The 27,400-nt window shown below is 61.8% G+C and overlaps 1 protein-coding gene across 2 annotated transcripts; it reads right to left on the bottom strand.

Annotated features, from left to right (window-relative positions):
* EXD3 (exonuclease 3'-5' domain containing 3) lies at positions 1–27,332 on the bottom strand. Of its 2 annotated transcripts, none has more exons than XM_018056231.1 (6): positions 27,199–27,332; positions 23,225–23,509; positions 10,227–10,313; positions 6,840–6,904; positions 1,112–1,285; positions 1–790 (listed from the first exon to the last, which is right to left on the bottom strand). In XM_018056231.1, exons 3-6 carry the CDS (start codon positions 10,288–10,290, stop codon positions 416–418), a joined length of 678 nt encoding a protein of 225 aa, XP_017911720.1. In that variant the 5' UTR covers positions 10,291–10,313; positions 23,225–23,509; positions 27,199–27,332; the 3' UTR covers positions 1–415. The 2 variants fall into 2 exon arrangements, with proteins under 2 accessions (XP_017911720.1, XP_017911721.1); XM_018056232.1 differs by having other exon boundaries at positions 10,227–10,310.

Below are 27,400 nucleotides of genomic sequence, written 5' to 3'. Positions count from 1 at the left end.
CCCCGGCTCCACGGCAGACACTCTCTAGACACCTGCACACCGAGGCCCAGAAGCAAAGTGGCCGGTCCCCCAGCCCATCGTGGCCGCGCCCGCGGCTGTAGGGAGGGCCTCTCCTCAAGCAGAGGGGCCTCGGCTCCTGCCCGCGGGCTCCCTGCCTCCAGGCTGTGCCAACAGGGGCCTGGTGAGCAGGAGTAAGTCTGGGCAGGGGCAGGAGGAGAGAGCAGGCCCAGGGTCTGGCCTGGGCCCTGGGGTGGCCTGGGTGGGCAGAGGCTGTGGCGAGCATCTCCCATCCCTGCCCCCCGCCCCTGCCCACACCTGGGAAGGAAGGACCCTGGCAGGTACTGTAGATGAGGCAGGATGTGAGGGGCTGTGCCCAGACCTCTCAGATGGTCAGTGTGAGGGGCGCCCAGGACCCTCACACCAGGCATGAACCTGGGCTGGTCCCTGGGTGGCTGGTCCCCTGCACCCCAGACCTGCAGCCCCTACACAGCCCCCATGGTGGAGGGGACACTTCCAGAGTGGGCGTCTCACACCCAACCTGGCTCTCACCTAGCCCGCTGACCCACGTGGAGGCCCGGCCCATAGAAGAGAGGCCCAGAGCCACAGGGAAGGGCTTGCTCACCTCTTTGAACTTGCCCTCCTGATGCAGCCGGTGGATGTGTGCCAGCACAGGGCTCCGGTCTGCGTCCTGCAGCTGGAAGATGCTGACCAGCGGCTCCACGAGGCTGGGGGGGCCCTCGGTGAGGAGCCGGACCGCACGGGCCTGCAGCGGCTTCAGTGCTCGGCCGCCCTGGAAGCCCCAGACCCGACCTCAGCGGAGGCGGCAGCTGTGGCCAGGGGCTTGAGGCCTTGGTGGGCCCAGTGCGGGGCAGCTAGCGCCTGCAGCCTCAGGCTGGTGGGTGGACGTTGCGGGTGGGCAGGGGCACAAACAAGGGAGTCGAGCCTGCCTGGCACATGCCTGTCAGAGGCCCTGAGCCCCACCCACCATCAGTAACCCCCCTGTGGGCTGCTGGAGCCGGGTCAGGTGGGTGTGGGCCCCCATGTGGAGGGCTGGACAGGGTCAGAAGGGGTGCGACTCGGGAACAGGCCGTGGGCAGAGGGTGGGGCTCACCTGGGCGGGCTCTGGGCGTGGCTGTGCCTGTAGCCAGCGCTCCAGCTCGCGGGCCACCCAGGCCTCCAGCGAGGGGCCCCGTCCCCCGCAGCCCCGACTGGCTTCCAGCATGTCCAGGAGAGTGGTGAGCGGGTCGTCCAGGGTGGCGAACCCCTTCCAGGCTTCCTCCCGGAGCTGTGGAGACGCAAGGCCCCCCTGTGGTGAGTCCTCACCACCAGCCCTCCCACCAGAATGGAGCTGCCCCAAGGGGCTGGGCACAGGGGCTGGCCAGTCAGGTGGTCCCACAAAGGCCAGGCTTGACCCCCGGGCCAGAAGCTGGGTGGCACCCTCTGCACCCTGAGCGCCTGTGTGGCATGCCTGGGACGTGGCAGTGGGCCTAACAAGGAAAAGGAAAGTGAGGTGAGGTGAGGTGAAGTCGCTCAGTCGTGCCCGACTCTGCGACCCCACGGGCTGTAGCTTACCAGGCTTCTCAGTCCATGGGATTTCCCAGGCAAGAGTACTGGAGTGGGTTGCCATTTCTTTCTCCAGGGGATCTTCCCGACCCAGGGATCGAGCCCGGGTCTCCCGCATTGGAGGCAGAGGCTTTACCCTCTGAGCCACCAGGGAAGCCCCAGAAAAAGGAAAGGGAAGCCCAAACTGGAAAGCGCCTTTTGTTTGCTTTTCTGCTGCTGAGTCGCTCAGTCGTGCCCGACTCTGTGCGACCCCACGGACGGCAGCCCACCAGGCTCCCCCGTCCCTGGGGTTCTCCAGGCGAGAACACTGGAGTGGGGTGCCGTCGCCTTCTCCGTGTTTGCTCTTCTAGAGACACGTAAGAGCTGAGCGACCGAAACAAGCGCAGGTGTGTCTCCACCACCCACGTCCAGGGGAACAACGAGCGTCATGGCATCCCTCACGTGACCAGCAGGGCCCCTGGGCATGGCCAGCCTCTCGCCTCCAGCCCCACAGAGGGTGTGCAGGCAGCCATGGGCCAGGGCAGGGGCTGGAGGAAGAGAGCCCCCTGCTCAAGGCCCCAAAGAAGAAAGGCTTTTCCAGGAAGCCCCCGTCCTGGGACCGGGGTGTCAGGGCGCTGAGTGCAGAGTGTCGCCAGGAGGAAGGCTGCCTCGAGGACCCTGTGAGCCCACGGAGCCCCCCCTCGCAGAGACGGGCAGAGCACAGGGCCAGCTCTTCCCTCTGAAGTGTCTGGTCTCCCCCTGGACGGATTCTCCCGTGCCAACCCGCAGAGGCCTGGGAAGGGCACGGGAGGTGGCGCGTCCTCCGGAGGTCAGGCCCTGCTCCCTGGCCAGCCCGGGGCTCTACCCTCAACAGCAGGGGTCAGCTCGCTCCCCCTCCCCCGAAAAGCCCTGCAGAGCAGCGGCTTCCAGGGGCCCCGTCCTGCTGCTGCCAGACACAGGGCCCCCAACCTAAAGCACTCAGAGAAGGGGTCAGGGGAGAGACACTGCTTCACACCCGAAGCAGAAACGGCTGGGCACCTCCCCCAAGACCTCTAAGGAGCGGGCAGTCCCCCTCAAACTTCCCTAAGACCCCCGAGGAGCGGGCATTCCCTCACCTTCCCCAAGACCCCCGAGGAGTGGGCATTCCCTCACCTTCTCCGAGACCCCCGAGGAGCAGGCAGTACCCCTGCACCTTCTCCGAGACCCCCTAGGAGAGGGCAGTCCCTCCCCACCTTTCCTGAGACCCCCAAGGAGTGGGTAGTCCCCCCCACCTTCTCTGAGACTCCAGAGGAGCAGGCAGTACCCCCCACCTTCTCTGAGACCCCAGAGGAGCAGGCAGTACCCCCCATCTTCTCTGAGACCCCAGAGGAGCGGGCAGTCCCCCCCACCTTCTCCGAGACCCCCGAGGAGGGGTCAGTCCCCCCCACCTTCTCCGAGACCCCCGAGGAGCGGGCAGTCCCCCCCACCTTCTCCGAGACCCCCTAGGAGAGGGCAGTCCCCCCCACCTTCTCCGAGACCCCCTAGGAGAGGGCAGTCCCTCCCCACCTTTCCTGAGATCCCCAAGGAGTGGGTAGTCCCCCCACCTTCTCTGAGACCCCAGAGGAGCCGGTAGTCCCCCCCCATCTTCTCTGAGACCCCCGAGGAGCGGGCAGTCCCCCTCCTTCTCCGAGACCCCCTAGGAGAGGGCAGTCCCTCCCCACCTTCCCTGAGACCCCCGAGGAGTGGGCATTCCCTCACCTTCCTCAAGACCCCCGAGGAGCGGGCAGTCCCCCCCCCCACCTTCTCTGAGACCCCCGAGGAGCGGGCATCCCCCCCACCTTCCCTGAGACCCCAGAGGAGCAGGCAGTCCCCCCTACTTTCCCTGAGACCCAGAGGAGTAGGCATTCCCTCACCTTCCCCGAGACCCCAGAGGAGCGGGCAGTCCCCCCCATCTTCTCTGAGACCATCGTGGACATGGCCATCGCGCGGCCGTGTCGAGACAGGAGCTGCGCCCTGGGGGTCTGCAGGACTGGCTCCCGAGGTGCAATCATGGAGGGCCCTGGGACGCCCGGATCTGCTCTGGTGTGGTCCAGAGAGTGCAGACCTCCCTGAAGCCCCGTGAGCTCCCCAGGGCCCTGCTGACAAAGCCCGCATCTCAGCTCCCCCACCACATGCAAGGCCAGGGGCCCCCGCGGCCCTCCGACGCTCTCACCTGGGCCCCGCCGCCCTCCGACGCTCTCACCTGGGCCCCGCCGCCCTCCGATGCTCTCACCTGGGCCCCGCCGCCCTCCGACGCTCTCACCTGGGCCCTGCTGCCCTCTGACGCTCTCACCTGGGAAAGCGTTCTTTTGGCCCAAGGCCCCTGGCGTCACCCGCTTCCTGATCTGCGTGAGCCTTTCCCCCATAGACACCTCTGCCGTGCCCAGCCCGGGGCTCAGGGGCCACTGTCAGGTGGCAGGTCTCAGCAGGGGCATGGCCGTGGCCCCTGCCCCGGGCGGGCTCCCCAGGATGCTCCTGGAGCCACATCCACTCACGCCTTTGTCACTTTAAACCGCTGTTCTCCGGCCACTCAGCAGGGCTCTCGAGAACGAAACGCGGACTCTCCCTGCAGCGTCAGGTGAACGCTCTGTCTGTAAAGACCCCGGGAAGGGACAGGTCTGAGGGGCGCAAGGCACAGTGAGCACAGGGGAGACCCCAGCCAGCCTTGGGTGCCGACACACAGGGCAGGGCCCCCAGGGCGCTTGTGCGTGTGCTCAGGAGGTCAGTCCTGGGGACACCTCTGGGCCTGGCCCCTGGCCACCAGAAAGGACGAGCTGCACTGAGATAAGCTCCCGTGAAAACCTCAGGACTCACGAGGAACACCCACCGTGGGGCGATCAAAGCTCCAAGAGTAAAGGACCACAAGACACCAGCTTGGGAATGAAGACAGAAAACAAACACATCCGAAATTACGAGAGAGAAGAGCAATCAGCCCTAAGTGAAGGACAAGACACAGAGGCCCTAAGCTGAGGCCGCGGCCGTGGGGGGATCGCACACACTGGGCCTGGCGTCCCCAGCCACGCGGCCCCTCGGACCGGGCTCACGTCTGGCCCCTCGCCCCGCTCCTGGGCGTGCTGGGCGCAGCGTCCACGCGACGGCCCTTCAGGCCCGGCTCTGAGGCTCCGGCTGATCCCTCCCTCCCTCCTTCCCACCTTCTGGCCCCCCTCCCCTTCCTGACCCCCACCCAGCTGGGACCTGGGCACAGCCCCTCCTTCCTATCCACATTCAGGAGTGAAGGCACTGCAGCGGGCTTGGGCCAGAGCCCAGAGGGCCTGTTAGCACAGCCGGGTTCCTGCCCCGTGGGGCTGGGGTGCGCCCAGGCGTGAGCGTTCCCAGCAGTCTCCAGAGTGCAGGCCTAGGCCCCACGTGGGGAGCACTGCCCTCCCCTGCCTGTCCCCACCCCGGCTCCCCCCGGGGGACTCTCAGGCCTCCCGCCTGGCCCCGTCCTGCCCCCAGGCCTCAGCGCTGCCCCTCCTGTCCCAGCTGATCCCCTCTGAAAGGCCAGAGCACAGACCCTGTCACATCCCAGTTCTTTCCTCACAGGGCAAAGCTCCCAGGAGTCCTGCAGGGTCAGCCCTGCCACCCCGTCCCGACCTGAGGCCCCTGCCCTGGGCTGCGCTGGCCTCCAGGGTCCCCTGTTAGTCTGAACCCCCTAGGGCTCAGCCACCACACCTCCCGCCGCCGCCCTGGAGGCTGGGGGGGCAGCGTCCCCCACACCCTCCCAGCCCAGCCGTCCACCCCACCCCTCGAGGCCCTGCAGGGACCCCACCCCCGCCTCGCCGCTGGGCCTCAAGCCTCACGTGCGTCTCACAACACTGGGCAACGTGTGCTGGCCCTGAGCAGGGGCCCAGGGTGCGCTCTGGAGCGTGGGCGTGCGTGCTCTCCTGGTGGGACACCAGCCCCGAACAGGGGCCTCGGAGCATTTGCACGAACGACCACAGGACAAGCCCGGCCCTATGGGAGCCAGAGCACGGCCAGGGGCCTCCCAGCCAGGAGGCGGCCCCGCGTCTCTCTGGAGATGAGGAACACGCTGGTCACAGAGACACAGTGAGAATTGGGCAGCAGAAAGGACGGCGGAACCTGAGACATCAAACCAAGACCACAGGCTTGGGCGGAGGTAGCGGGGGAGAGGCGGCATCGGCAACAGGCGCCTGGGCCCACCGCTGGGGTGTCCAGCGGCCGGAGGCGGAGGTCAGTCCTGGAGAGGGGCGGGGCAGGGGCCGTGCCGCCCTCGCCCTAGGGGTCACGGAACCGGAGGGGCCTCGGCCCAAACCTCTGACGCACAGGAAGCGGGCACTCCCCTGGGAAATAGGTCCGGAATGAGTCGCCCCAGGGAGACCTGGGTTTCACCGCACGTTCCCAGTCCCCGGCCCAGCCCAGGCGGAGCCCTGCGGCGCCCGGCCTCAGGGAACAGACGGGTGGCTCCCCCCAGCTGCTTCAGCTCCACCCCACAGGAAACACAGTCTCCCCCCGCACCCCCCGCACCCCCCGGCAACAGGCAGGCGTGTTTCGATGGGAAGGCCTCACAGCCCCGCGGCCCAGCTTCCTGAGTCGCCCTCAGAGCCACAGGCACGGAGTCGGGAAATCAAGAAGCTTCTGGCTTTTGCAGAAGCACTGGATTTCTCCAGCTACAACTGGAGCCGGCTCTGCACAGGCCTACGCGGGTTGGGGAAGGCGGCAGGCAGATAACTGCCCGAGGCCACGCAGCTTGGACCCGCAGGGGCTGCCTTGCGCCCTGGGAAGCCCCGTGAACCTCTCCGGCTCACAGACAGGCCTCCCCTGAAGGCCTGTAGCCTTCTTGGAGCTCACCAGCCCTGGGGTCATGGGGTCGGTGGGGGATGGGGTAGGGAGGCCAGGCTGGCCCCGAGAGGACAGGCACCCCTCCAGCCACGCATGGCTCCCGCACCCCCCGGGGACCAGGGCAGCCTCACTCCTTGGGGCCTCGAGGGAGCTCGGTGCAGGGAGGAGCGGCTGGGGGGCAATACCGGTGCCACCCGGGGGCTGAGGCAGAGCTGCCGCCCTGCAGGGCCTCCGTGGGGCCCAGTGTGCAGGGCCCAGAACCACGGAAGGCCCCGGCCACCTGCCAGCCAGGCCACACACACAGCTATCCTCTGGGCCTTCGCGCAGAAGCAGCGGAGTGCGAGGCCCGCCAGGTGCCCCCTGCTGCCCGCAGGCTGGCGGTGGGTACTGCCCTCTCCTCCTGCTCTGTGCGTCCAACAGGCCTTGTCTCCCAGCCCCAACCTCATGTGACCCCCAGAACACTCAGCGAGGCAGCTCACCTGTCGCAGGTCCCGAGTGGACCACAGCGTCTGCAGGGTCTGCAGGAACAGGCGTGGGTCCTGGCCTGGGGGGACAGGGCAGGGCTGTGGAGAGGCTGCGTGTGGCGGGGAGCACGGCCCTGCGGCCCCTCCCCAGGGCTGGCCTGCTCCCCAGGCCTGGGGGCTTCCCGCAGTGCCCGCTGGGGGGCTTCCAGCTCAGCTCAGGGAGCCCGGATTCGCATTCCCGCCCCAGTGGGCCCCTGGTCCGTGTGAGCGGGGAGGCCTGTGATACTGACCTGGCTGGGGGGCACCCCCCCATCCTTGGCCCACTGTCTGGCCTCTGGCCCCTGCCGAGGCCCAACGCAGTCCCGGCCTCTGCCTCCCCATCTTCCCTCTGCCCTGTCCTGCCCCTCGCGAGTCCCACCCAGGACCGAGCCCCAAAGCTTCCCCGCCCCCTGCTGCAGAGTGGAGCGTGGGGTCCTGGAGTGGGCGCCTGCTCAGCCCAGTGCTGCCCGGGGCGGCGGGGGTCCAGGTGACTCTCAAGCTGGAAGAGCCGGTGCCCTCAGGCCAGGTCCCAGGTTAGGGGCGAGGAGGGCCGGCTGTCTGGAAAAGGTCACCGCTGCCTGCTCTGGGCTTGGGAAAGGAAGCTGCTTCTGAGGCCAGGGCCTGGGGACCAGCTCTGAGCTGCCCGTGGCCACCAGCGCCCCCTGGCTGCCTACCTGCTGGGCCTCTCCCTCACCCTCTGCCCTGCCAGCGGGGTTCCCGCTCCCCACGCCCTCCCCCTCACCGCAGCCCCCCAGCCTCCGCAGCCCCTCCCCCTCAACCCACCCCACCTCCACCCGCTGCCCTAGCCTGAGCCTGCAGGCCCAGCGCATCTTGCGTTGCAAGTTCTGCTGCACAGGTGTGGGCTGTCACCTGGCCAGCCCCCCGAGAAGCTGGGGCCAAACCTGGTTCTTTCCCATCAGGGGCCGTGGCCCAGAGCCCGGGGAGGGTGGGCGTGAGGCCCGCTGACGGGGACGGTGCTCCTGGGGTGCCCCCACCCCAGTCCAGGCAGGAGGACCATCTAGCCCTTAGCCAGGATCTCGGGGTCAGACTCAGGACCATCGGTCCACACCCAGGGGAACAGGAGCCCAGGTGGCCGCACCTGCAAGGCCACTTGAGAGCCAAAGGGCAAAGGGCAGCAGCCGCTCCACAGGGAGTCGGACTGATGGACGGAAAGACGGGAGACCTGAGCCATGGGCCCTGAGGACACGGGCTCGCAAAGAAGACGGGGGCCATGGGGAACCCCAGAGGCCACAAGAGGGTCTGTCCCAGAAAGCAAGGCTGGCTGATCACGGAAGGCGTATCTGCCCTGCTCACACTGCCGCACAGGAGGAAAGCCACCCGACCCTCGCCCTGGACCCAGTGTCTCATGCAACTGCGGTAACTTGTGAGGAGTAACTCTAGTCACAGTTGAAGATATAAGCCAGCAAACTAGGTCCTCATGCAGGTTAAAGGTGTCTATAAAAACCCTCAGCAAACAGAGGCCTCAGTGATGAAAACGTCCCCCTGAAACGGAAACACCTGGAGGAGCCCCCGTCCGTTTGACACGGCGTGGGGTGATGCCAGTGCAGAGCAGACTGAGGACACCTGTAAGGCCACAGGGCTCAGAGCAAAGCGGAAACATCGGCGCTCGGACGCACACACTCTGCTCCCTTCAGACGATGGGATGTCACACGGCGCGGAGAAGCGAGCTATCGGGCTGCGAGAAGACACGGAGGAAACCTGAGTGCAGACTACTGACAGAAGCCTCTGTACACAGAACGACCCTGACTCTGTGAGGTGCTCGACCTGAGGCGAGACAGTGTGTGACGGGCGCTGTGCGTGACGCGGGGGTGGGGCGTGACGGGGGGACAGTGCCTGACGGGGGGGCTGTGCGTGACGGGGGGACAGTGCCTGATGGGGACTGTGTGTGATGGGGGGACTGTGTGTGACAGGGGGACTGTGTCTGTCAGGGGGACTGTGCCTGATGGGGGGGCTGTGCGTGATGGGGGGACTGTGCCTGATGGGGGGGCTGTGCGTGATAGGGGGACTGTGCCTGATGGGGGGACTGTGCCTGATGGGGGGACAGTGCCTGATGGGGGGACTGTGCGTGATGGGGGGACCGTGTGTGACAGGGGGACTGTGTCTGTCAGGGGGACTGTGTCTGTCAGGGGGACCGTGTCTGTCAGGGGAACTGTGTCTGTCAGGGGGACCGTGTCTGATGGGGGGACTGTGTCTTATCCCCTTTCCCAGCAGGATGGGCTCTAAGGCCCAAAGACGTCACATAATGGGGGCCTCTGGGGAACAGCCTGGTGTTCCTGCTGAGGACACTCGGGCAGTGGTGGAGCCCACTTGTTAGGGTTAGTGTGAAGGCACCTGCTGGTGCCCCTTGGCGAGTCTGCTGGAGCAGCACGTGTGCCTCAGAGGACCCGAGGGAGATGCCCTGGGCCCTGGGTGTGTGGGCACAGAGGCTGGACCAGAGCTCCGTCACATCACCCGCTGAAGGCACCGCCCTTTTGCTCATAGGTTGGAGGCTCCCCTCCCACAGTGTGCCCACTCAGGGACCCAGCCCGGCAGGGAGACGGCCCCTCAGGATGCTCAGGGAGGCAGGAAGGGGACCCCTCTCCAGCTGGACACAGGGTCTTGGCCTGGGAGGAGCCCCTGCTTCTCCAGCCTTGGTCTCCTCTCCCGTGTCGCCACCTGTCTTTCTGGCGGGGGCCTTCGTAGCAGCCTTCATGTGGTCCTGCGCCTGCCCCCCCCACAGCGACACACAGCAGGCGCGCAGAGAGCAGCCCCGCTGAGCCCACAGACGCTGCCCGGGAGGAGCTCGGGGCTTCTGGAGGAGGGCCCAGGGCCGGGGGCTCGGCCCTCTCGGGGCCACGTGGGGGCCAGTGCGGGCGCTCCTGCTCTTCAGACACCTGTCGGTCCCCCTGCTCCCGCCTTCTTGGCCAGACGGATGAGACGCCTTGTGTCCATATTTGGTGTGGGGCGCAGTGAAGGCTCCGGAGAAATCCACCTGCCCCTGCCCACCCAGCTCCACCCACACGTGGGTTCCGTCCTTCTCCCAAGTTTCTGTCCAGTCACGGCTGACCGTCAGTGTTAGCCATCAGGCAAGCGGCCAGCAGGCAGGCCACCATGGGACCACGGGGGTCATGTTTCCCAGGCAACGGGCGGTGCGCCCACGGCCCCCGGGGCAGGAGGCCATGGCGGCAGCCAGCGGCCTGCCCCACCCACACCCGGGGCCGGTCTCCGGGCCCCAGGCCCGCGCTGCCCCGATGCCTCCCACCTGGTGTCCCTGCCCCGTGCAGAGACCCCACACACCCACCCCATGGCCCGCCCCGCACTGCCCCACCGGACCTGGGGCACACGCTCACCCACGGGACTCACCGCCAGCGGGCTGACGGGCGGGGTCAGTGGCAGCAGGCGTCTCCTCGGGGCCTCCACGGTCCATTCCCAGGGAAGATGCAGGAACTGCTGGAGACCAGTGGGGACGGGCAGTCAGGCTGCAGGCTCCGCGCAAGGGAGAGACCCTGAAGGGCAGCCACGCAGGGCCCACCCTGCGGCTGGGAGGCAGGGGCTCGGGGGCTGCAGCTTCCCTGCTGGAGTCTGCCCAGGGGCGCAGCCAGCTCCAAGCCATCCAGGCCGACAACTAAGCTCTGCCGTTCCCAGGTGGCCAACAGGCTCCTGCCAACATGCGTTTTTCCCCTACATTTAGGGAAACGGGCCAGTTTGTCCTCACTTGAGGTGTGGTTTGTATCACGAGACTGTCGCAGCGCCTCTGTTTAGACCCGGGTCCTGACGCAGGCCTGGATTAAGGGGACCCCACCCGCCCTCTGTGCCGTCTGCTCCCCAACCCACTCCGCCGCCCCGCAGGCCACCACTCCCACAAGCTTTGGACGTTTAGTGTCGAACTTCTCCCTACCAGGCCGATACAGCTGTTTCCTGACTCCAGTCTTACACTGACTGACCGAGCTCAAGGTGGGAGCCCACCCCCACCCCGCGAGCCTGGAAACAGCTCTCTGAGGATTTCCACCGAGTCTTCACAGGAGCCGAAGCAGAGCCCGGCTGAGCTGGTGCCAACTCCAGGCGCTTCTCTGCCTCGTCTGTTTGCTCCAGACTTGTGCCAGGCCGGAGCACCTCCCGCTGCAACCAGTGTCCACTGGACGTGTTCCAGGCCAGCTTCTGGACAAGAGGCCACGTACAAGTGTGCTTTCTGCCATCGAGGGATGCCCAGGGGTGGGGAGGGATGGGCCGATTCCCAGCTGGTGGCAGTAGCCCAGCTAAGACCACTGGCCTGGAGCCTGGCGAGCGGAACTTCCCGCTGAGTAGGGGAGTCTGCGGCCCAGGCACCAGCTGGAGGGGCTGCTGGGGCCAGAAGTACAGGTGAGAATGCAGGGCCCCCAGCGCTCCCAGAGGCAGCTGTCCCTGGGCCAAGAGGTCGTCAGAGACACGAGTGATCAAGCGGTGCCGCTCACGCAGGGATCCATCCCAGTGACCACAGCGAGTGAGACCCACTGGAGACCCACGCTGCCAACCCAACCATGTCACCAGGCCCCTAAGCCCCAGCAAGTGCATGGGACACTTTGTAGGTTGAACCTCTCCAAGATAACGATCTACCCTAACAAAAGTCCGTCTAGCCAAAGCTACGGTTTTCCAGTGGTCACGTACAGATGTGAGTTGGACCACAAAGAAAGCTGAGCACCGAAGAATTGATGCTTTTGAACTGTAGCTTTGGAGAAGACTCTTGAGAGTCCCTTGGACTGCAAGGAGATCCAACCAGTCCATCCTAAAGGAGATCAGTCCTGACTATTCATTGGAAGGAATGATGCTAAAGCTGAAACTCCACCTCATGCAAAGAACTGACTCATTGGAAAAGACCCTGATGCTGGGAAAGATTGAAGGCAGGAGGAGAAGGGGACAACAGAGGATGAGATGGTTGGACGGCATCACTGACTTGATGGGCAAGAGTCTGAGCAAGCTGCAGGAGTTGGTGATGGACAGGGAGGCCTGGTGTGCTGCAGTCCATGGGGTCACAGAGTCAGACACAACTGAGTGACTGAACTGAACTGACTGAGTGGAAGGCCAAGTTATGCCCCCTTCACCAGCTCAAGGTAATCAGAAACTGCCTGCTCACCAGAACGACTCAGCATTCTTCAGATGAAGGTAGCAGAAGAGAGTCCCTACAGCGTATCATTCACGATGTTCAGTAGGTAACATAAAAATCACAAAGCAAAGTACGACCCATAGGTAAGGGGGAGGAATACAGGAAAGCCCCATGACAGAGAGCAACCCGAAGGCGGCTCAGAGGTCGGATTTAGCAGAGACTTTAGCACAACTATTGTAACTGTGTTCAAAGGACGAATGAAAATCATGTTCAAAAAGTTACAGACTAATACGATCTTCATGAAACAGAGAGGTAGAAATGGAGATCACGTGTAACTACGTGAAAGAACGGGAACCCCTGACAGCTCAGCAGTGAAGAATCCACCTGCCAGTACAGGAGATGTCAGTCCCATCCCTGGATCAGGAGGATCCCTGAAAAGAAAGCAGCAACCTACTCTAGTATTCTTGCCTGGGAAACCCCACGGACAGAGGAGCGCAGTGGGCTGCGGTCCACGGGGTTGCAAAAGAGCTGGGCTAAACCACAACAGCATAAAAGAACTAAACGGCAATTCTCCAGTAAAAAGCGTGAAAGGATAATAACTGAAATGGAAAATCCACCGATGGGGCTTGACAGTAGATTGGAGACGGCAGATTAAAGAGTGAGGGAATCTGAAGACAGATCAATAGACATTAGGGCCTCCCTGGTGGCTCAGACGGTAAAGAATCCGCCTGCAATGCAGGAGACCCGGGTTTGATCCCTGGTCAGGAAGATCCCCTCCAGAAGGGAATGGCAACCCCCTCCAGCATTCTTTCCTGGAGATTCCCATGGACAGAGGAGCCTGGTGAGCTACCATTTATGGGGTCGCAAAGAGTCGGACACGACTTAGCAACTAAGCACGCAGTCGAAATTATCCTATCTAAAGAGGGGGGAAGAGTAAAGAAAAAAAAATGTGACACCACTCCTTCCCTGCTGGATTCCTTACAAAGCCATCACGGACGAGGGTGAGCACCACAGCCCTCCCCAGGATGTTCAGACAAGCTGGAGGAGGGCTGCCTGCTCCCAGCGGCCGCCCCTCCCGAGCCTCTGCCCGCCTGTCTCGGTCTGGATGGCTGCTCTCCAGCCCGGCGGCGCAGGATGAGCCCGGCACCTCCTGCCCAGCTTCTCCCCGGTGCGTCCTGCACCCCTGACCTCAAAGCCTTCATCTTCTCAGTCTCCTCCTGACTCTAGAGGAGCCCATTCTCCACGAGCTTCCTGAGAATAACTGCTAGGAGGGTGTTCCGCTGCTCTCGGCTGTCTGCGAGTGTCTTCACAGACCCCCGGCCTGGCCAGAAGCCTGGCTGTGGGTGAGGAGCCGCCCCCAGGGGTGACAGTGACGGTCCTTCCCGTGGTGCTGTGAGCTCTGAACCACCTGCCTCCTGACTGCAGCTGGGACTCCGCTCCCCTCCTGGGGGGCCGGCCCCGCCAGCATGCAGGTGCCAGAAGGAGGGGCGGACGGGCGAGGTTCGCTAGGCGCCCCTGGGCTCTCTGCTCTTGGGGCCACTCTGACTTGGATGCTGGGCTTCCTGGAAGAACCTCTAATTTCCTTGTGTCTCCTCTTCTCTGCCTTTGGGGGAGGTTTCTTGAAATTTATTTCCCCACTCTTTCGTTAATTTCTCATCCCTACTATCGGAATTTTTATAACATCCCCGACTTCCGTCTCTCTTCACCCCGAGGACATGGTGGCTTCCGTGTGCTTTGTTGGTCCGTATGGACACCTCCCTCCCGTTCACGGCCCCTCTCCTCTAAGACGCTTTCCTCGGGTCTGAGGGCTGCGGCCTACCCTGCAGGCCCTGAATGGCTGCCTGGGCCGGGGGGAAGGCACTCCTGGGAAGAGCCTCCCTGGGGGCACCGGTGCCTGGGGGGCGGTCTGTCTGTCGGGAAGGAACCCTCCCTCCCCACCTGGGGTCTCGGGTACCTGCCCCATGCAGATGTCCCCGAGGCCCCGTCTCCAGCCCTGGGCGTCCCAGCTCTGCAGGGGCTGGAGCCAGTCCTCAGCTCACGACAGGCCTCTTCCCACCTCTGTCCTCAGCGTTTGCTTTCCCCCTGACTACAGGCACCTGAATGGACCTGGAATGAGGCAGGCAATCTGGCCGTCTGCACAGGCACCACTGGGAAAAACCCAGCTGCCCGCCCCTGCCTACCCCTTGCTGGGACCTAATCCCAGATGCCTTCTGCCCACCTCCCACGCCAAGTCTGGCCCAACCCTGGCAGGACTCGGGGTGGGAGGACTGCCACTCCCGGCGGCTGGGGTCTCTAATACAGAGGCCCATCCCCACAGCACCCCGCCTCTGGGGGGCTGGGGGGACCGGTTCTCTCGGCTGCCACAACCTCAGGGCACCCACGGAGGGGGCGCAGGCAGGTGTTTGCACCCGGAGGGGAGAGCAGTGCTGCGTGGCCAGGCGAGGCCAGAGCCGGCCTCTGGGCCCCTCAACAGGCAGTGCCATCCCGGGGTCCTGCCCACACTGGGGCCCAGCCAAGGTGCAGCGGGACAAGTGTGTCCTGCACGTGGGGAGGTGCTGCTCACACCCCTCACCCTCCTGTCTGGCGTGTCCACTGTCTGTCTGTCCCCTGGGGCCCTGGGGCAGCGCTGGGCACAAAGCCTGGTCCAGCTCCACGGCCCGCTATGCCTGTGACCCCACTGTGACCCCACCACCTCTGGGACCTGTCTGGCCTGCGGTGGGGGGTAACTCTGGGGCCAGCCAGAGGGTCCCCAACAGGAGGGGCTGGAGACGGTGCAGGGCCCCTCCCTGGGAGCCCAGCCTGGCTCCTCCTCTGGTCACCCTCATTGGCCAGGCTGCACCCAGGCCCCCGGGCTGAGTGCGTGTCTGGCCAGGCAGGCTCCATGTGGTTAACACCATTGCTGGCTGTTTCTGGAGCCCTGACCCTGCACAGCACACAGCCACATCCACCCACCGACCCAGCCAATGAGCCCGGAGGCAACGAGCTCCTGGTGGGGCTGAGGCTGGGACCCGTGCACGGCTGAGAGCAGTCAGCTGCTTTAAGGAAACTCCAAACAGACCTCCTCTCCTGGCCTCCAGTCCGGCTGCAGGCAGGGCCCATGGGGGGCCATGGGGCTTCTGAGAGGGCCTCCAGCCCATAGCCCCCCACTTCCCAGGACAGTCCAGCCCCCAGGCCACTCCACCCTTGTGTGACCCCAGGGACATTTCCTCTGTGAACAAATGGAGGTTTTATTTTAGCAGTAAAGACCAGCAGCCTGAAAACTCTGAGAGAGGAGCCTGGCAAGCTACAGTCCAAAGGGTTATAGAACCAGACGCAGCTGGACATGGACACGGAGGGGACACGCGCAGAGGCGAGCAGCAGCCAGGGCCCTGTCGGCCCAGCCCCGCCCTCCAGGGGAGCCAGGCCCGGCAGGGCCCCACGCTTCACGCTCGGCTCTTCCCACGTGAGCCAGTCGGGGTTTGTCCAAGCACAAGGCCCCAATGGCCTTCTTTCCACTGCAGGCATCCACTTTGCTGGTCAGATATGCAGATGATACCACTGCAACGGCAGAAGGTGAAGAGGAACTACCTTGATGGAGGTGAAAGAGGAGAGTGAAAAACCTGGCTTGAAAGTCAACACTCAAGAAACTAAAATTATGGCATCCAGTCGCATCACTTCTTGGCGAATAGCTGGGGATAAAATGAAAACAGTGAGAGACTTTATTTTCTTGGGCTCCAAAATCACTGCGGATGGTGGCTGCAGCCATGGAATTAAGAGATGCCTGCTCTTTGGAAGAAAAGCTATGACCAACCTAGACAGTGTATTAAAAAGCAGAGACTTTACTTTGCCGACAAAGGTCCATATAGTCAAAGCTATGGTTTTTCCAGTAGTCACGTACAGACGTGAGTTGGACCTAAAGAAGGCTGAGCAATGAAGACCTGAATGTTTTCAAATTGTGGTGCTGGGACCCTTGAGAGTCCCAGTGGACAGCAAGGAGATCAAAACAGTCAACCCTGAAGGAAATCAACCCTGGATATTCACTGGAAGCACTGATGCTGAAGCTCCAATACTTTGGGCACCTGATGCAAAGAGGCACCTCATTAGACTCTGATGCTGGGAAAGACAGAGCAGGGGAAGGCAGCGACAGGATGGGATGCCTGGACGGCATCATCAACTCGGTGGACATGAGTCTGAGCAAACCCTGGGAGACAGTGAAGGAGGGAATCGTGGCATGCTGCAGTCCACGGGGTCACAGAGGCGGACACGACTGAATGGCTGAGTATCCACAACCAGGAAGGGGGCAGATGACCCAGGGGCTCTGCTGCGGGAGGGTGTGTTTTCCAATCTTCTCAACTAGGAATAACCTCTCCAGTTCCAAGGTTTCGCTGTGGGTATATTTCCACCTCCTTCTGCGGGGCCACTCTCCCTCCTTCCCTCAGGGCGCGCTGCCAATGCCTGGCCATGTGAGGCAGGCGATGGGCTCTCCTCTCAGGCCAGCCCCGGGTCAGGCGGACAGACCCAGACCTTCCTTGGCCAGCAAAGCTCAGCTCTGGTCTGTTCCCGAGCCCCAGAATCTGAAATCAGTAACTACGTGCTTCTGAGATTGAAAACAGCTGGCAGCTACCAAGTTCAAGTTCACCCCACTGCAGCCCTTATAAACTGACCTCATTTTAAAATGAAACAAGCTGCAATGGTGGTGCTGGGTTTGCAGCGCACACCAGGCAAATAGGCCGTCCCAGGGACGGAGGCCCTGGCTGAGCACCACCTCCAGTTTTTGAACCTTCTCTAAATCAGAGTCACTGAATACAGCTCGTTCAGATTGCGATTCTGCTGAAAGAGGCTAGGCTGAGCCGCATCCCTGCAGGGAGCCCCGGCGTGTGACTGTCCGCCTCAAAGATCCCGGCTCACCCCAGAGGCTCCTGCTTCTCAGCTCCGCCCCACACCTGGGCAGGGAGCCCCTGCCAGACACCAAACCCACAGAGAAATGGACTCAAACCAGAGGAGGGGACGGGGCTTTCCAGAGAGAAGCCCTGCAGGCCAGACTGCTTCCTCCTGAGAGGTGGCTGCATTGTCCACCTGGGAGCCAGCCCAGGCTGCTGCAGGCTCCAGGCCATGAGGGCCCCCAGCTGCGCCTCCACCCTCCTGCTTGGCACGCTGACCGGGCTGGCCCCCCAGGCAGACGCGTCCTGAACTCTGCCCTCAGCCAGGCCCGAGGAGACCCAGAGGAGAAAGAGGACTCCAGCAGGCCCACCCTCCGGGCTGCTGCCGCCTCCAGTGGAGCCCCCAGCCCCCCGTGTGAGGCAGGAGGGGGCTCAGAGCAGGTGCTCGTGGCCGTGTCCCTTCCTGCCCCCGTCCCCCCGCCACACCGGCTCTTCAACCCCTCACGTCCACAGGAGGCCAGGCCAGGCTGGGGTGCGTCCTTCGGGCCTTTCGTCCCGCTCAAAGCGGCTTTGTGAACGGGTGGAGCCCCAGCCGCGAAGCCTGAGACCCCACGGGAGCCCAGAGGACGTGGAGGACGTGGCCTGGCTCGGGGGCACCACGAGGAGAGGAGGGCCCGAGTTCCTGACCCCAAACCTCCTTTCAAGCAGCCAGACAGCAGGGCTTCAGGACCCCGCAGGAGCCACGCTGCTGCCCAGGCCCAGGCCTTCTGTCCACCGCCCAGCCCAGGAGAGCGCAGCACGAGGCCTCTCCACACCGCGGGGAGTGATGGACGTCAGCGCCGCACTCTGCACCACCTCTCTGTTTCCCACAAACACGGGCGCTGGCTGTGGCCGGGCCTGGCGAGGGGGCTGCCGGCCCAGGCTCCGCCTCCCCGGGAGGACCCGGGCGTGAGCTCGGCGGCGGCGGGGCTCAGCGCGGATCCGGGCGCCCGAGGCCCGGCGCCCAGCTCGCCCGTGCCCCTCCGCGCCCGCAACCCGGCCAGGCCGCCGCACATGCTTGGGGCGCCAGCAGAGAACGGCTGGCTTCTCGGTGTTGGCTGCGCTCGGCACTAGGTGTAAATAAAGTGTGCCATTAAAAGTAGCTTGCCTCTTTCTTTTCACAGAATTTAAAGGCACACCTGTGGCTCAGGTAATTCCCCTGGACACACTGCTCTGGAGAAACGCCGCTGACCAGGGAGGAGGGTGGCCCTGGCGGCCCTGGCTGCCTCCCCACCGCGATACCGGGGCCTCGGCAGGACGAGCAGATGCCCGGATCCTCAGCCACTGCTCCGCGTAATGGCTGAGGAGTCACCGTGCTGTCCCCAGTGCAGGACAGGGTCACCACCCCAGGGCTGCCCGGACCCCCGAGACAAGGGGCGGAAGGCTGGGCCCCTGCGGATGGGGCGGCTCAGGCCTCTTCAGCGAAGCAGCAGCACTGAGGGGGTGGGGGGCGGGGGGCCTCAAACGGAATTCAGCGAGTGTGCGTTCATCTCAGTGACGCTTTTAAAGCTTCATGGAGATGTAATCCACAGACCGTGGAACTGACTTCTTAAAGCGTGCAACTCAGCATCTCTAATATATTCAGGCATGGCCAACCGTCACCTCTAACCCAGAGCCACCGTTCCCGGAAGATCACTGCCCCCGCCCCAGCCCTGGCGGCTCCACCTGGTCAGGACACCTCGTGAAAACAGAGCCATCCTTTCTCCTCCAGCTCCGTCCACTCAGGACAGGGCTTGTCCACACCGCAGGGCATCTGCTGTGGACCCAGCCGTGGCCCGTGTGGATGCCTGCTGGCCTCTCTGCAGTGTGCCAGGCCAGACGAGGCTGGCATTCGACTCTGGGGAACATGTGGGTACCTCGAGGGCAGCAGCCGTGGGAAACTCCCCCCGCAGGTGGGTCTTCACGCAGCCTCCTCGCCAGCACTGGGCGACACTGGGCAGTCCGTTCTTCTCACTCCCTCTTTCCCAGGGGCTGGATTTTTAACTTCTTGATTTGACTTCAGGATTGTTCCTTTCTTTAAAAATCAAAGTCGCCAACTCTAAACTCAGACAGTGACTTTCAGGGACACTGTGCTGGTGGCCTCTCGCCCCCTGGATCACCGCCCCGGCCCCCCACGGCGCAGCCCTTCCCCTGCAGCATGCAGGGGCCAGCCCCGGGAGTCTGGGCCACAAAGCTCTTCAGGACCCTCTCACTGGGTGCCAGGCGGCGGCAGGAGCGGGGCAGAGACCAGCGGTCAGCAGCCCCACCATCTGGGAGGAGGTTCCTGCTCCCTGCCTGTTCTGATTGAGGCTGGTCACAGCTTTTCTTCCAAGGAGCAAGCAAACCCCAGCCTCCTGCATTGCAGGCAGATTCTTTGCCACTGAGCTACCTGGGAAGCACCTTAAAAACTGCATTTTACATTGACTATTTAATGTCACGGGAACAAATCCTCCCCATGTGGCACGAAACTGTCACCAAAGCAGCTGCTGGGAACAAAGGGCCTTGGGCCCCGGCCCACTCAGCACTGGGGCCGCCCGCCGGCCCTCTGGGTCGTCTCTTTCACTCTCTGAATCCTATAGATATCACACAATGAACACATGCCACCTCATATTCATGGAAAATAATCAAACCACAAAGTTATTTTTGACAGTTAAACTACGATGGACTCTCAGCTCTAGCGAGGATGTGGGCACCCACCCAGGCGCCCAGGAGTCTGAGCTGCAAGGCAGGCCTCTCCTGTCGCCGGCTCTCCATGCCCCCAGGCACACCTGCCGTCTCAAGGGACGGCTGGTGGTCCTGCCTCGGGGTGACCCAGGCTGCAGCCAGGGCCGGGGGCTGGGACCTTGGGCCCAGACGGCGAGCACTTCTGAGCCCGGCTGGTCTTCGCCCACCGCCTACTCCAACCCCCCCCGCCCCCCCGCCCCAGGCCTGTTCTGACAGGAGGCCCCGATTTCCAAGGAGGTTCCCATGTTTATCAGGTAACATCAGGGTTCCGTGTATATGCTGTTTACGTGTGTGGTTCTCACCTTTCGTGAGTGTTCAGAATTTTGTTCACTTTCATTTCCCCTTAGTCACTCTTAGCAAAAAGTTAGGTTGTCGGTCTTTCCAAAGAGCTAGTTTTGGGGGACCTCCCTGGTGGTCCAGTGAGGAGGACTCGGTGCTGTCACTGCCGTGGCCTGGGTTCAGCCCCTGGTTGGGAAACTAAGATCTCTCAAGCTCTCCCAGTTCAGCTCACTCAGTTGTGTCTGACATTTGCGACCCCATGGACTGCAGCATGCCAGACTCCCCCGTCCATCACCAACTCCCGGAGTTCACTCAAACTCACGTCCATCGAGTTGGTGATGCCATCCAACCATCTCATCCTCTGTTGTTCCCTTCTTCTCCTGCCTTCAGTTTTTCTAGCATCAGGGTCTTTTTCAATGAGTCAGTTCTTCGCATCAGGTGGCCAAAGTATTGGAGTTTCAGCTTCAGCATCAGTCCTCCCAATGAATATTCAGGGCTGATTTCATTCAGGATGGACTGGTTGATCTCCTTGCTGCCCAAGGGACTCTCAAGAGTCTTCTCCATCGCAGCTCAAAAGCATCAATTCCTCAGCGCTCAGTTTCCTTATGGTCCAACTCTGACATCCACACATGACCACTGGAAAAACCATAGCTTTGACTGGATGGACCTTTGTCAGCAAAGTAGTATCTCTGCTTTTTAATATACTGTCTAGGTTGGTCATAGCTTTTCTTCCAAGGAGCAAGCGTCTTTTAATTTCACGGCTGAAGTCACCATCTACAGTGATTTTGGAGCCCCCCAAAATAAAGTCTGTCACTATTTCCATTGTTTCCCCATCTATTTGCCATGAAGTGATGGGCCTGGATGCGATGATCTTCATTTTTTTAATGCTGAGCTTTAACCCAACTTTTTCACTCTCCTCTTTCACTTTCATCAAGAGGCTCTTTAGTTCCTCTTCACTTTCTGGCATAAGGTGGTGTCATCTGCATATCTGAGGTTATTGATATTTCTCCTGGCAATCCTGATTCCGGCTTGTGATTCAGCCAGCCTGGCATTTCTCATGATGTACTCTGCATAGAAGTTAAATAAGCAGGGTGACAATATACAGCCTGATATACTCCTTTCCCAATTTGGAACCAGTCTGCTATTCCATATCCAGTTCTAACTGTTGCTTCTTGACCTGGATACAGGTTTCTCAGGAGGCAGGTAAAGTGGTCTGATATTCCCATCTCTTTTAGGAATTTTCCCACAGTTTGTTCTGATCCACACAGTCAAAGGCTTTAGCATAGTCAAGGAAGCAGAAGTAGATGTTTTTCTGGAACTCTCTTGCTTTTTCTATGATCCAGCAGAGGCTGGCAATTTGATCTCTGGTTCCTCTGCCTTTTTTGAGTCCAGCTTGAACATCTGGAAGTTCTCTGTCCATGTACTGTTGAAGCCTGGCTTGGAGAATTTTGAGCATTACTGTGCTGGCATGTGAGATGAGTGCAATTGTGCGGTAGTTTGAACATTCTTTGGCATTGCCTTTCTTTGGGACTCAAGCTGTACGACGTGGCCAAAAATTAAAAAAGAACTAGCTTCTGGTTTTACTAATTTTATACTTCCTGATTTAAGTATTTAATTAACTTTTCTCTTTTTTTCCTTCAGTTATATATATATTTTCAGATTCTCTTCCAATACAGATTATGACAAGATACTGAATATAGTTCTCTGTGCGGTACAGAAAATAGACCCGTGTTGTTTATCTGTTTTATGTAGAGTTGTGTGTACCCGTTAATTCAGAACCCTAACTTATACCCCCCTTTCCCCTTAGGTGATCCCAGGTCTGGCACATACATCTGCGAGTCTGTTCCTGTTTCACTGACAGGTTCATCCCTGCCACACTGTAGATTCCACCTGTAAGAGGCATCACGTGCTGCTGTCTCTGACCTACTTTGCCTGGTATGATGACGTCTCGGTCCATCCATGTTGCTGCAAACGGCATCATTTCATTCTCAGTTTTTCTCTATATTAACTCCGCCTGCTTTCTTCCGTTTCTTCTGTTTATTTCTGACTTTGGTGGTGGGGGGGGGGGCCTGGTTTGCCCTCCACCAGAGATGAATGCTTTCTGGTTAAATGCAGGCTTCTTGGATTTGCCTTTTGTGGTAACAGCCCTGACGGTCCTCTTCCCGCTGGGTGGCCCTCCTCCTCCCTGGAGGCCCCCAGGCTGGCCCTTCCTTCTGGACTCCAGAAGCCACACCTGCCCGTCTGGGGCAGCACTCACTTGCTGCTCTGTTCGTTCCACGTGACACATGCTTCTTTTCAGGCTGTTTCTGGCTCCAGGTTCATCACTGCTGGGAGGCCCCCAGGCTGGCCCTTCCCTCTGGACCCCAGAAGCCACACCTGCCCGTCTGGGGCAGCACTCGCTCGCTCCTCTGTTCGTCCCAAAGTGACACATGCTTCTTCTTTCAGGCTGTTTCTGGCTCCAGGTTCATCGCTGCCGGTTCACGTCATGTTTCCTTCCCCTTCCTCGCATTCTGGCTTCTCCTGGAGATGGGGCACAGCCTAGGGATGCGCCCTGGCCGCAGAGCTGTCGTGGGCAGGGTGCCACACGGCTGTGCAGGGGGCCTGCCAGTGGGAACTGGCCGGGGAGCAGCAGCGGCGTGGCCTCTGCTCTGAAACTGCACAAGGGGCTCCGTCTGTGAGAGCAGAGACAGGTGAGGAGCCGCCTGCAGGTCCAGGGCATCCGACGCCCGGCTCCCTGGAGACGCAGCCCTTCCCCACAGCATCCTGCAGGAAAGAACCACAAGCTCCCCTGTTTATAGTCTCCTTTCAGCTCCGAACCTCCAGGAGACGAATCCTGAGCCGCTTGAGCACGGCTGCCTGGTGTGCAGACTGCGCGGCCGGGAAGCCCTGCTCGCGTCTGGGCGCGCCCCTCCCGGCATCCTGCCTTTCCTTCCACAAGGCTTCCTGCGGGGGCGGGACGGGCCCTCCGTACCCGGGGTCATGGTCGGCGGTCCGTGAGCGGCGGAAGTGGCAGGTGTGCTGAGCCCCCAGGAAACGTGGTCACCCAGCACTGGGTCAAGGGGCTCTCCACGGGCTCACGTGACGGGCACAGCCCGGGGGACCCAGGCTCCGCGCGGTGACCTTGGACACCAAGTGCCTCTGTCACGCGTGAGCCTACATTTATTTTCTGAGAGAAAAATCTTACGTGGCGTTTGGATTTTTTTTTTGGATGTGCCTGTTGTTTAAAAAGGGGACAACAACAACAAAAAAAACCCAACCTCTTGTCTTGGGCTAAAATAAATTCCCAAGTATCCAAAACTCCTGCCCATCTGACTGACCCACGAGCTCCAGAATCAACCAGCTATTAAGTTTCTTGGGAAGCAAGTTCCAGCGCTAAGCTGGCCTCTGAGCTGAGTCCTTACCTCAGCAAGCGGTTCCCTCTCCTGGGCTCCCTCTGGCGTGTGTTCCCTCACACACTCACGCGTGAGCTGTGTGCTCCAAACGGTCTCAGCAGCGCTGCTGACGTGAGCGGCCGGGAGCTCTCACAGCCAGAGCTGGAACAGTGTCCTGATGGAAACCGCTCCCAACGCCTCCACTGCTACTGGGGAGTAGATTTCAGCTCAGACACAACGAAGTGTTTCCGAACCACCTTCTTCAGAGCTGGAAGAACCTTAGAGGTCACTGAATCACTCCAACTTTCAGGGTATCTGTAAAACAGAAAAACTTGTAATTGAGACCTTCTTAAGAATTTTTAAATTAAACATTTCATTTCGAGATAACTTGTAAGAAATAATAAAGAGACATCGCATCTACGTTTCACCCCAGATCACAAGCAGGGCGCCGTGTGGGTTGGAGGAGAGCCCTCGCTGGCCCCTGCAGTCACCCCGAGGCCCTGACTGAGAGCGGCCCCGGCAGTGCTGGGCGCATCTCTGTTCACGTCGCCTGTCATTTCAGGCAAGTTGCATGGATGGAACCACACAGTCTGGCCTCTGTGCGTCTGCGCTCACTTGGCACACTCCCCTGAGACACACATGAGTCGCTGCGAGTGCCCAGTGCCCAACCCTTTTGCAGAGTGGGCACCTGTGGTGTGGACGCAGAGGCTGCTTGGCTAGCACCCCTGAGGGGCATCTAGGCTGCTTCCAGCTCTGGGCCATCAGGGGGCAGAGCTAGAGTACCACAGGGACAGGCACAGCAATGGTACCTCTTTCATCTTTATTTTGGGGGGGCCGTGCCTCAGGGTATGTGGGATTTTAGTTCCCCGAACAGGGACTGAACCTGTGCTCGCGGCACTGGACGTGTGGAGTCTTAACCGCTGGACTGCCAGGGAAGCCCCTTTTCTCATTCTTTCATTGTGAAAATAGAAAAACACGAGATTAGTGGGCACAGAGGACAGCCAGAGGGTAATTCATGGGACCTGGGGGAGCAGGTGCCCAGAGGAGGTGGAAGGGGCAGGGAATACAGGAGACCCAAAGGATATGTGTCCCAGAGGCCAGGCGCCGAGGGGGGAGGGGTCACGAGGAGGCCGCCAGAAACCCCGGCAGGAGTTTGGGTGGCACCCCAGCAGGATCAAGAATAAGAAGCATTATGGAAAGACGGTCAAAGAGCTGTGCCGCGGGAGAGCCTGACCCAGCAACACCTCTCCTGGGGGTGCACCCAAGAGCACAAGGCCGCAGAAACACCCACACGCAAGCGCGACTCACAGGAGCCAGACGGCGGGCGCCCAGGGCGCCCCCGTGGGGGTCCGTTTGATCAACAAAATGGGTCCATCCACACAGCGGAAGTGACTCAGCCTGAAAAGGAACAAAGCACTGACCCTCCTGCAACGTGTGCGGACCTCAAGCACGATGCTGAGGGGAAGATGCCAGATAGAGACCTACACGCTCTGTGACTCTGTTCATACGAATGGTCCAGAAGAGGTGAACCCAGACACTGGACGGCGGGTCGCCTGGGGCAGGGATGATGGGGGCGGGGGGCTGCAGCGGGGCACGCGTGGGGCGACGGTGGCACAGCTCTGTGAATCTGACAAAAACATGGAATTGCACATTTAAAAATGAGCTTTATGATTTGTGAAGCACATCTCAGTATCTAAAAGCACCCGGCAAAGGAAATGGAGACGCTAAATCCTGCCGATTCTTAAAAGGAGTCTGGCTGTAAAGGAGCAAGGAGACGCGGGGGCTGAGGGCAGGGGCTTTCTGTTCAGGTGGGAAGAAACACAGGACGTCTGCATAGAGGGGAAATGACACCTGGGGGGGCACCCCAGGGAGACACCCCGGGGACAGGGCAGTGCTCCGAGGGAGGAGGCAGATCTGGGGCACAGGCACTGGGGACCCCTTCCAGCTGGGAGGCAAGATGGGTGGAGGTGAGGCCAAGGAGGGAAGGGAAGGGACTGGGCCCGGGGAGGGCGAGCTCCCAGGGCAGGAGCCACGTGACCCACCTGAGGCTCGCGGCCACTGTGGACAGAGACAGGCCAGCGGGGCCAGGCTTCTCCTGCCCAGACAGAGGGACCAGGGACTGGACAAGAGTTTGGGGGGCACTCCTTGGAAGAAAAGTTATGACCAACCTAGATAGCATATTACTTTGGCAACAGAGACATTACTTTGCCAACAAAGGTCCGTCTAGTCAAAGCTATGGTTTTTCCAGTGGTCACATGGATGTGAGAGTTGGACTGTAAAGAAAGGTGAGCACTGAAGAATTGATGCTTTTGAATTGGGTGTAGGAGAAGACTCTTGAGAGTCCCTTGGCCTGCAAGGAGAGCAAACCAGTTAATCCTAAAGGAAATCAGTCCTGAATATTCATTGAAAGGACTGATGCTGAAGCTGAAACTCCAATACTTTGGCCACCTGATGTGAAGAACTGACTCATTGGAAAAGACCCTGGTTCTGGGAAAGATTGAGGGCAGGAGAAGGGGATGACAGAGGAAAAGATGGTCGGATGGCATCACCGACTTGATGGACATGAGTTTGAGCAAGCTCCGGGAGTTGGTGATGGACAGGGAGGCCTGGCGTGCTGCAGTCCATGGGGTTGCAGAGAGTCAGACACGACTGAGCGACTGAAGTGAACTGAACTGGTGGGTGGGGGTTTGGTGGGTAGAGGGCACGAGCTATAAGGATGGGTGTGGGTAGGGGGCTGCAGGAAAAAGGAGGCCCAAGTGGGCAGGTGGGAGGGCGCAGCTGAGCTCAGGAATCCTCAGGGCTGTGAGGTTCCTGAGGACCTGTGGCAGGGCTGTGGGAGGCCGGGGGCCAGGAGGTCTGGTCTGAGGAAGGGAGTGTCCACACGGGAATTCGGGGAAGAGAGGAGTACGTGAGAGGTGGGGGCTCTGCCCACCTCCAGGCCAGCAGTTTGGGAACCTCAGCGCCCCACTGGTGAGAGAACAGCCTTTTCGGGGTTACACGGCCCAGGAGGCCTTCCCAGTTGACAAGAATCGTCTCACAGCCCGGCTGGCTTGTCCTCAGCGACTGCTGTCCTCAGGGAAGGAAGCAGAGTCACAGCCCTAACTGAGCAGGGAGGGTGCCCAGATTGGAGGCAGGTGGCTCTCTGCCAGCCGCCCAGGACACACACCTCCCCAGACCCTGGAGGATGCTCGGGCATAAGGGCAGAGCCTGTGTCCGGGAGAGTTTCCAGGCTTCGTGCATTGACGGTAACGTTTCTGCGCCAGCTTCGAAAGGCCGCGGTGCCCAGGTGTTTGGTCAAAGAGTCACATGTTGCAGTGAAAGCATTTTTCAGATGAGATCAACATTTAAAACAGTAGACAAAGCGATAGAAAGCAGACCCCCCCGTGGCATGGGTGGACCTCATCCCGTCAGCTGAAGGCCGAAAGAGCGAAGACAAGTCCCCCGAGCAAGAGGGCCTTTGCGGCTCCCCCAGCCCGTGGGCGCCTCAGGCAGGTGCAGCCCCCGCAGCTGCAGGGGCGCGTCCTCCTCGCCGGCCACTCTCTGCGAAGGCCCTGGGGCACCGCGGGGCTGAGAGGGGGCCGCGCGAGACGCAGGGGGAGCCCCGCGGGCCACGGGCGCCGCCGGGACAGAGCCCCAGCGCCCCAGGGCGGCCCGCGTCAGCCCAGGGCGGCCGCCTCAGCCCAGGGCGGGCGCACAGCCCTGGAGGCCCCCGCTCTCGCTGCGGAGAGGAAGGGGCTGCCGGCGTTCACGGCGGGGCACCGACGCGGGGCGGGCTCGAGCGTCTCGGGCCGCGCCCGGCGGGCTGAGGGCCTGACAGACGCCCCCACAGGGTCGTCGGCCCGGGGCCGCGGCCAACGTCCGCGCCGCGCCCCCAGCCGCCCCTCCGGCGCCGACCCGGGGCCCACGGGAGACCCGCCGCCGGGCCCTCCCAGCGGCGCCCGCGTCCACCGCCGGCCCGCGAGGCCCCCGGCCCCGCTTCACGGCCCGGCGCCGGGGCCCCTTACCTGACACGGCAGGGGCCGCCCGGAACCTTGGCGCGGCCGCGGCAGCGGCGCCAGAAGCGGGCCCGGATGGTTTTCCCCAGCGCACCGAAGCGGACTCCGAGCCGGCAGCGGCGGCGGGAGAGCGCCGGCGCGGGAGCTCGGGGCGGAAGTCCAGAGGGGCGGGGCCGACTGGGGGCGGGGCCTCCGGTGGGGCGTGGTCAGG

Source organism: Capra hircus, chromosome 11, assembly GCF_001704415.2.
Source record: "Capra hircus breed San Clemente chromosome 11, ASM170441v1, whole genome shotgun sequence".
NCBI lineage: Eukaryota > Metazoa > Chordata > Mammalia > Artiodactyla > Bovidae > Capra > Capra hircus.
This window is presented reverse-complemented; position numbering and strand designations above follow the sequence as displayed.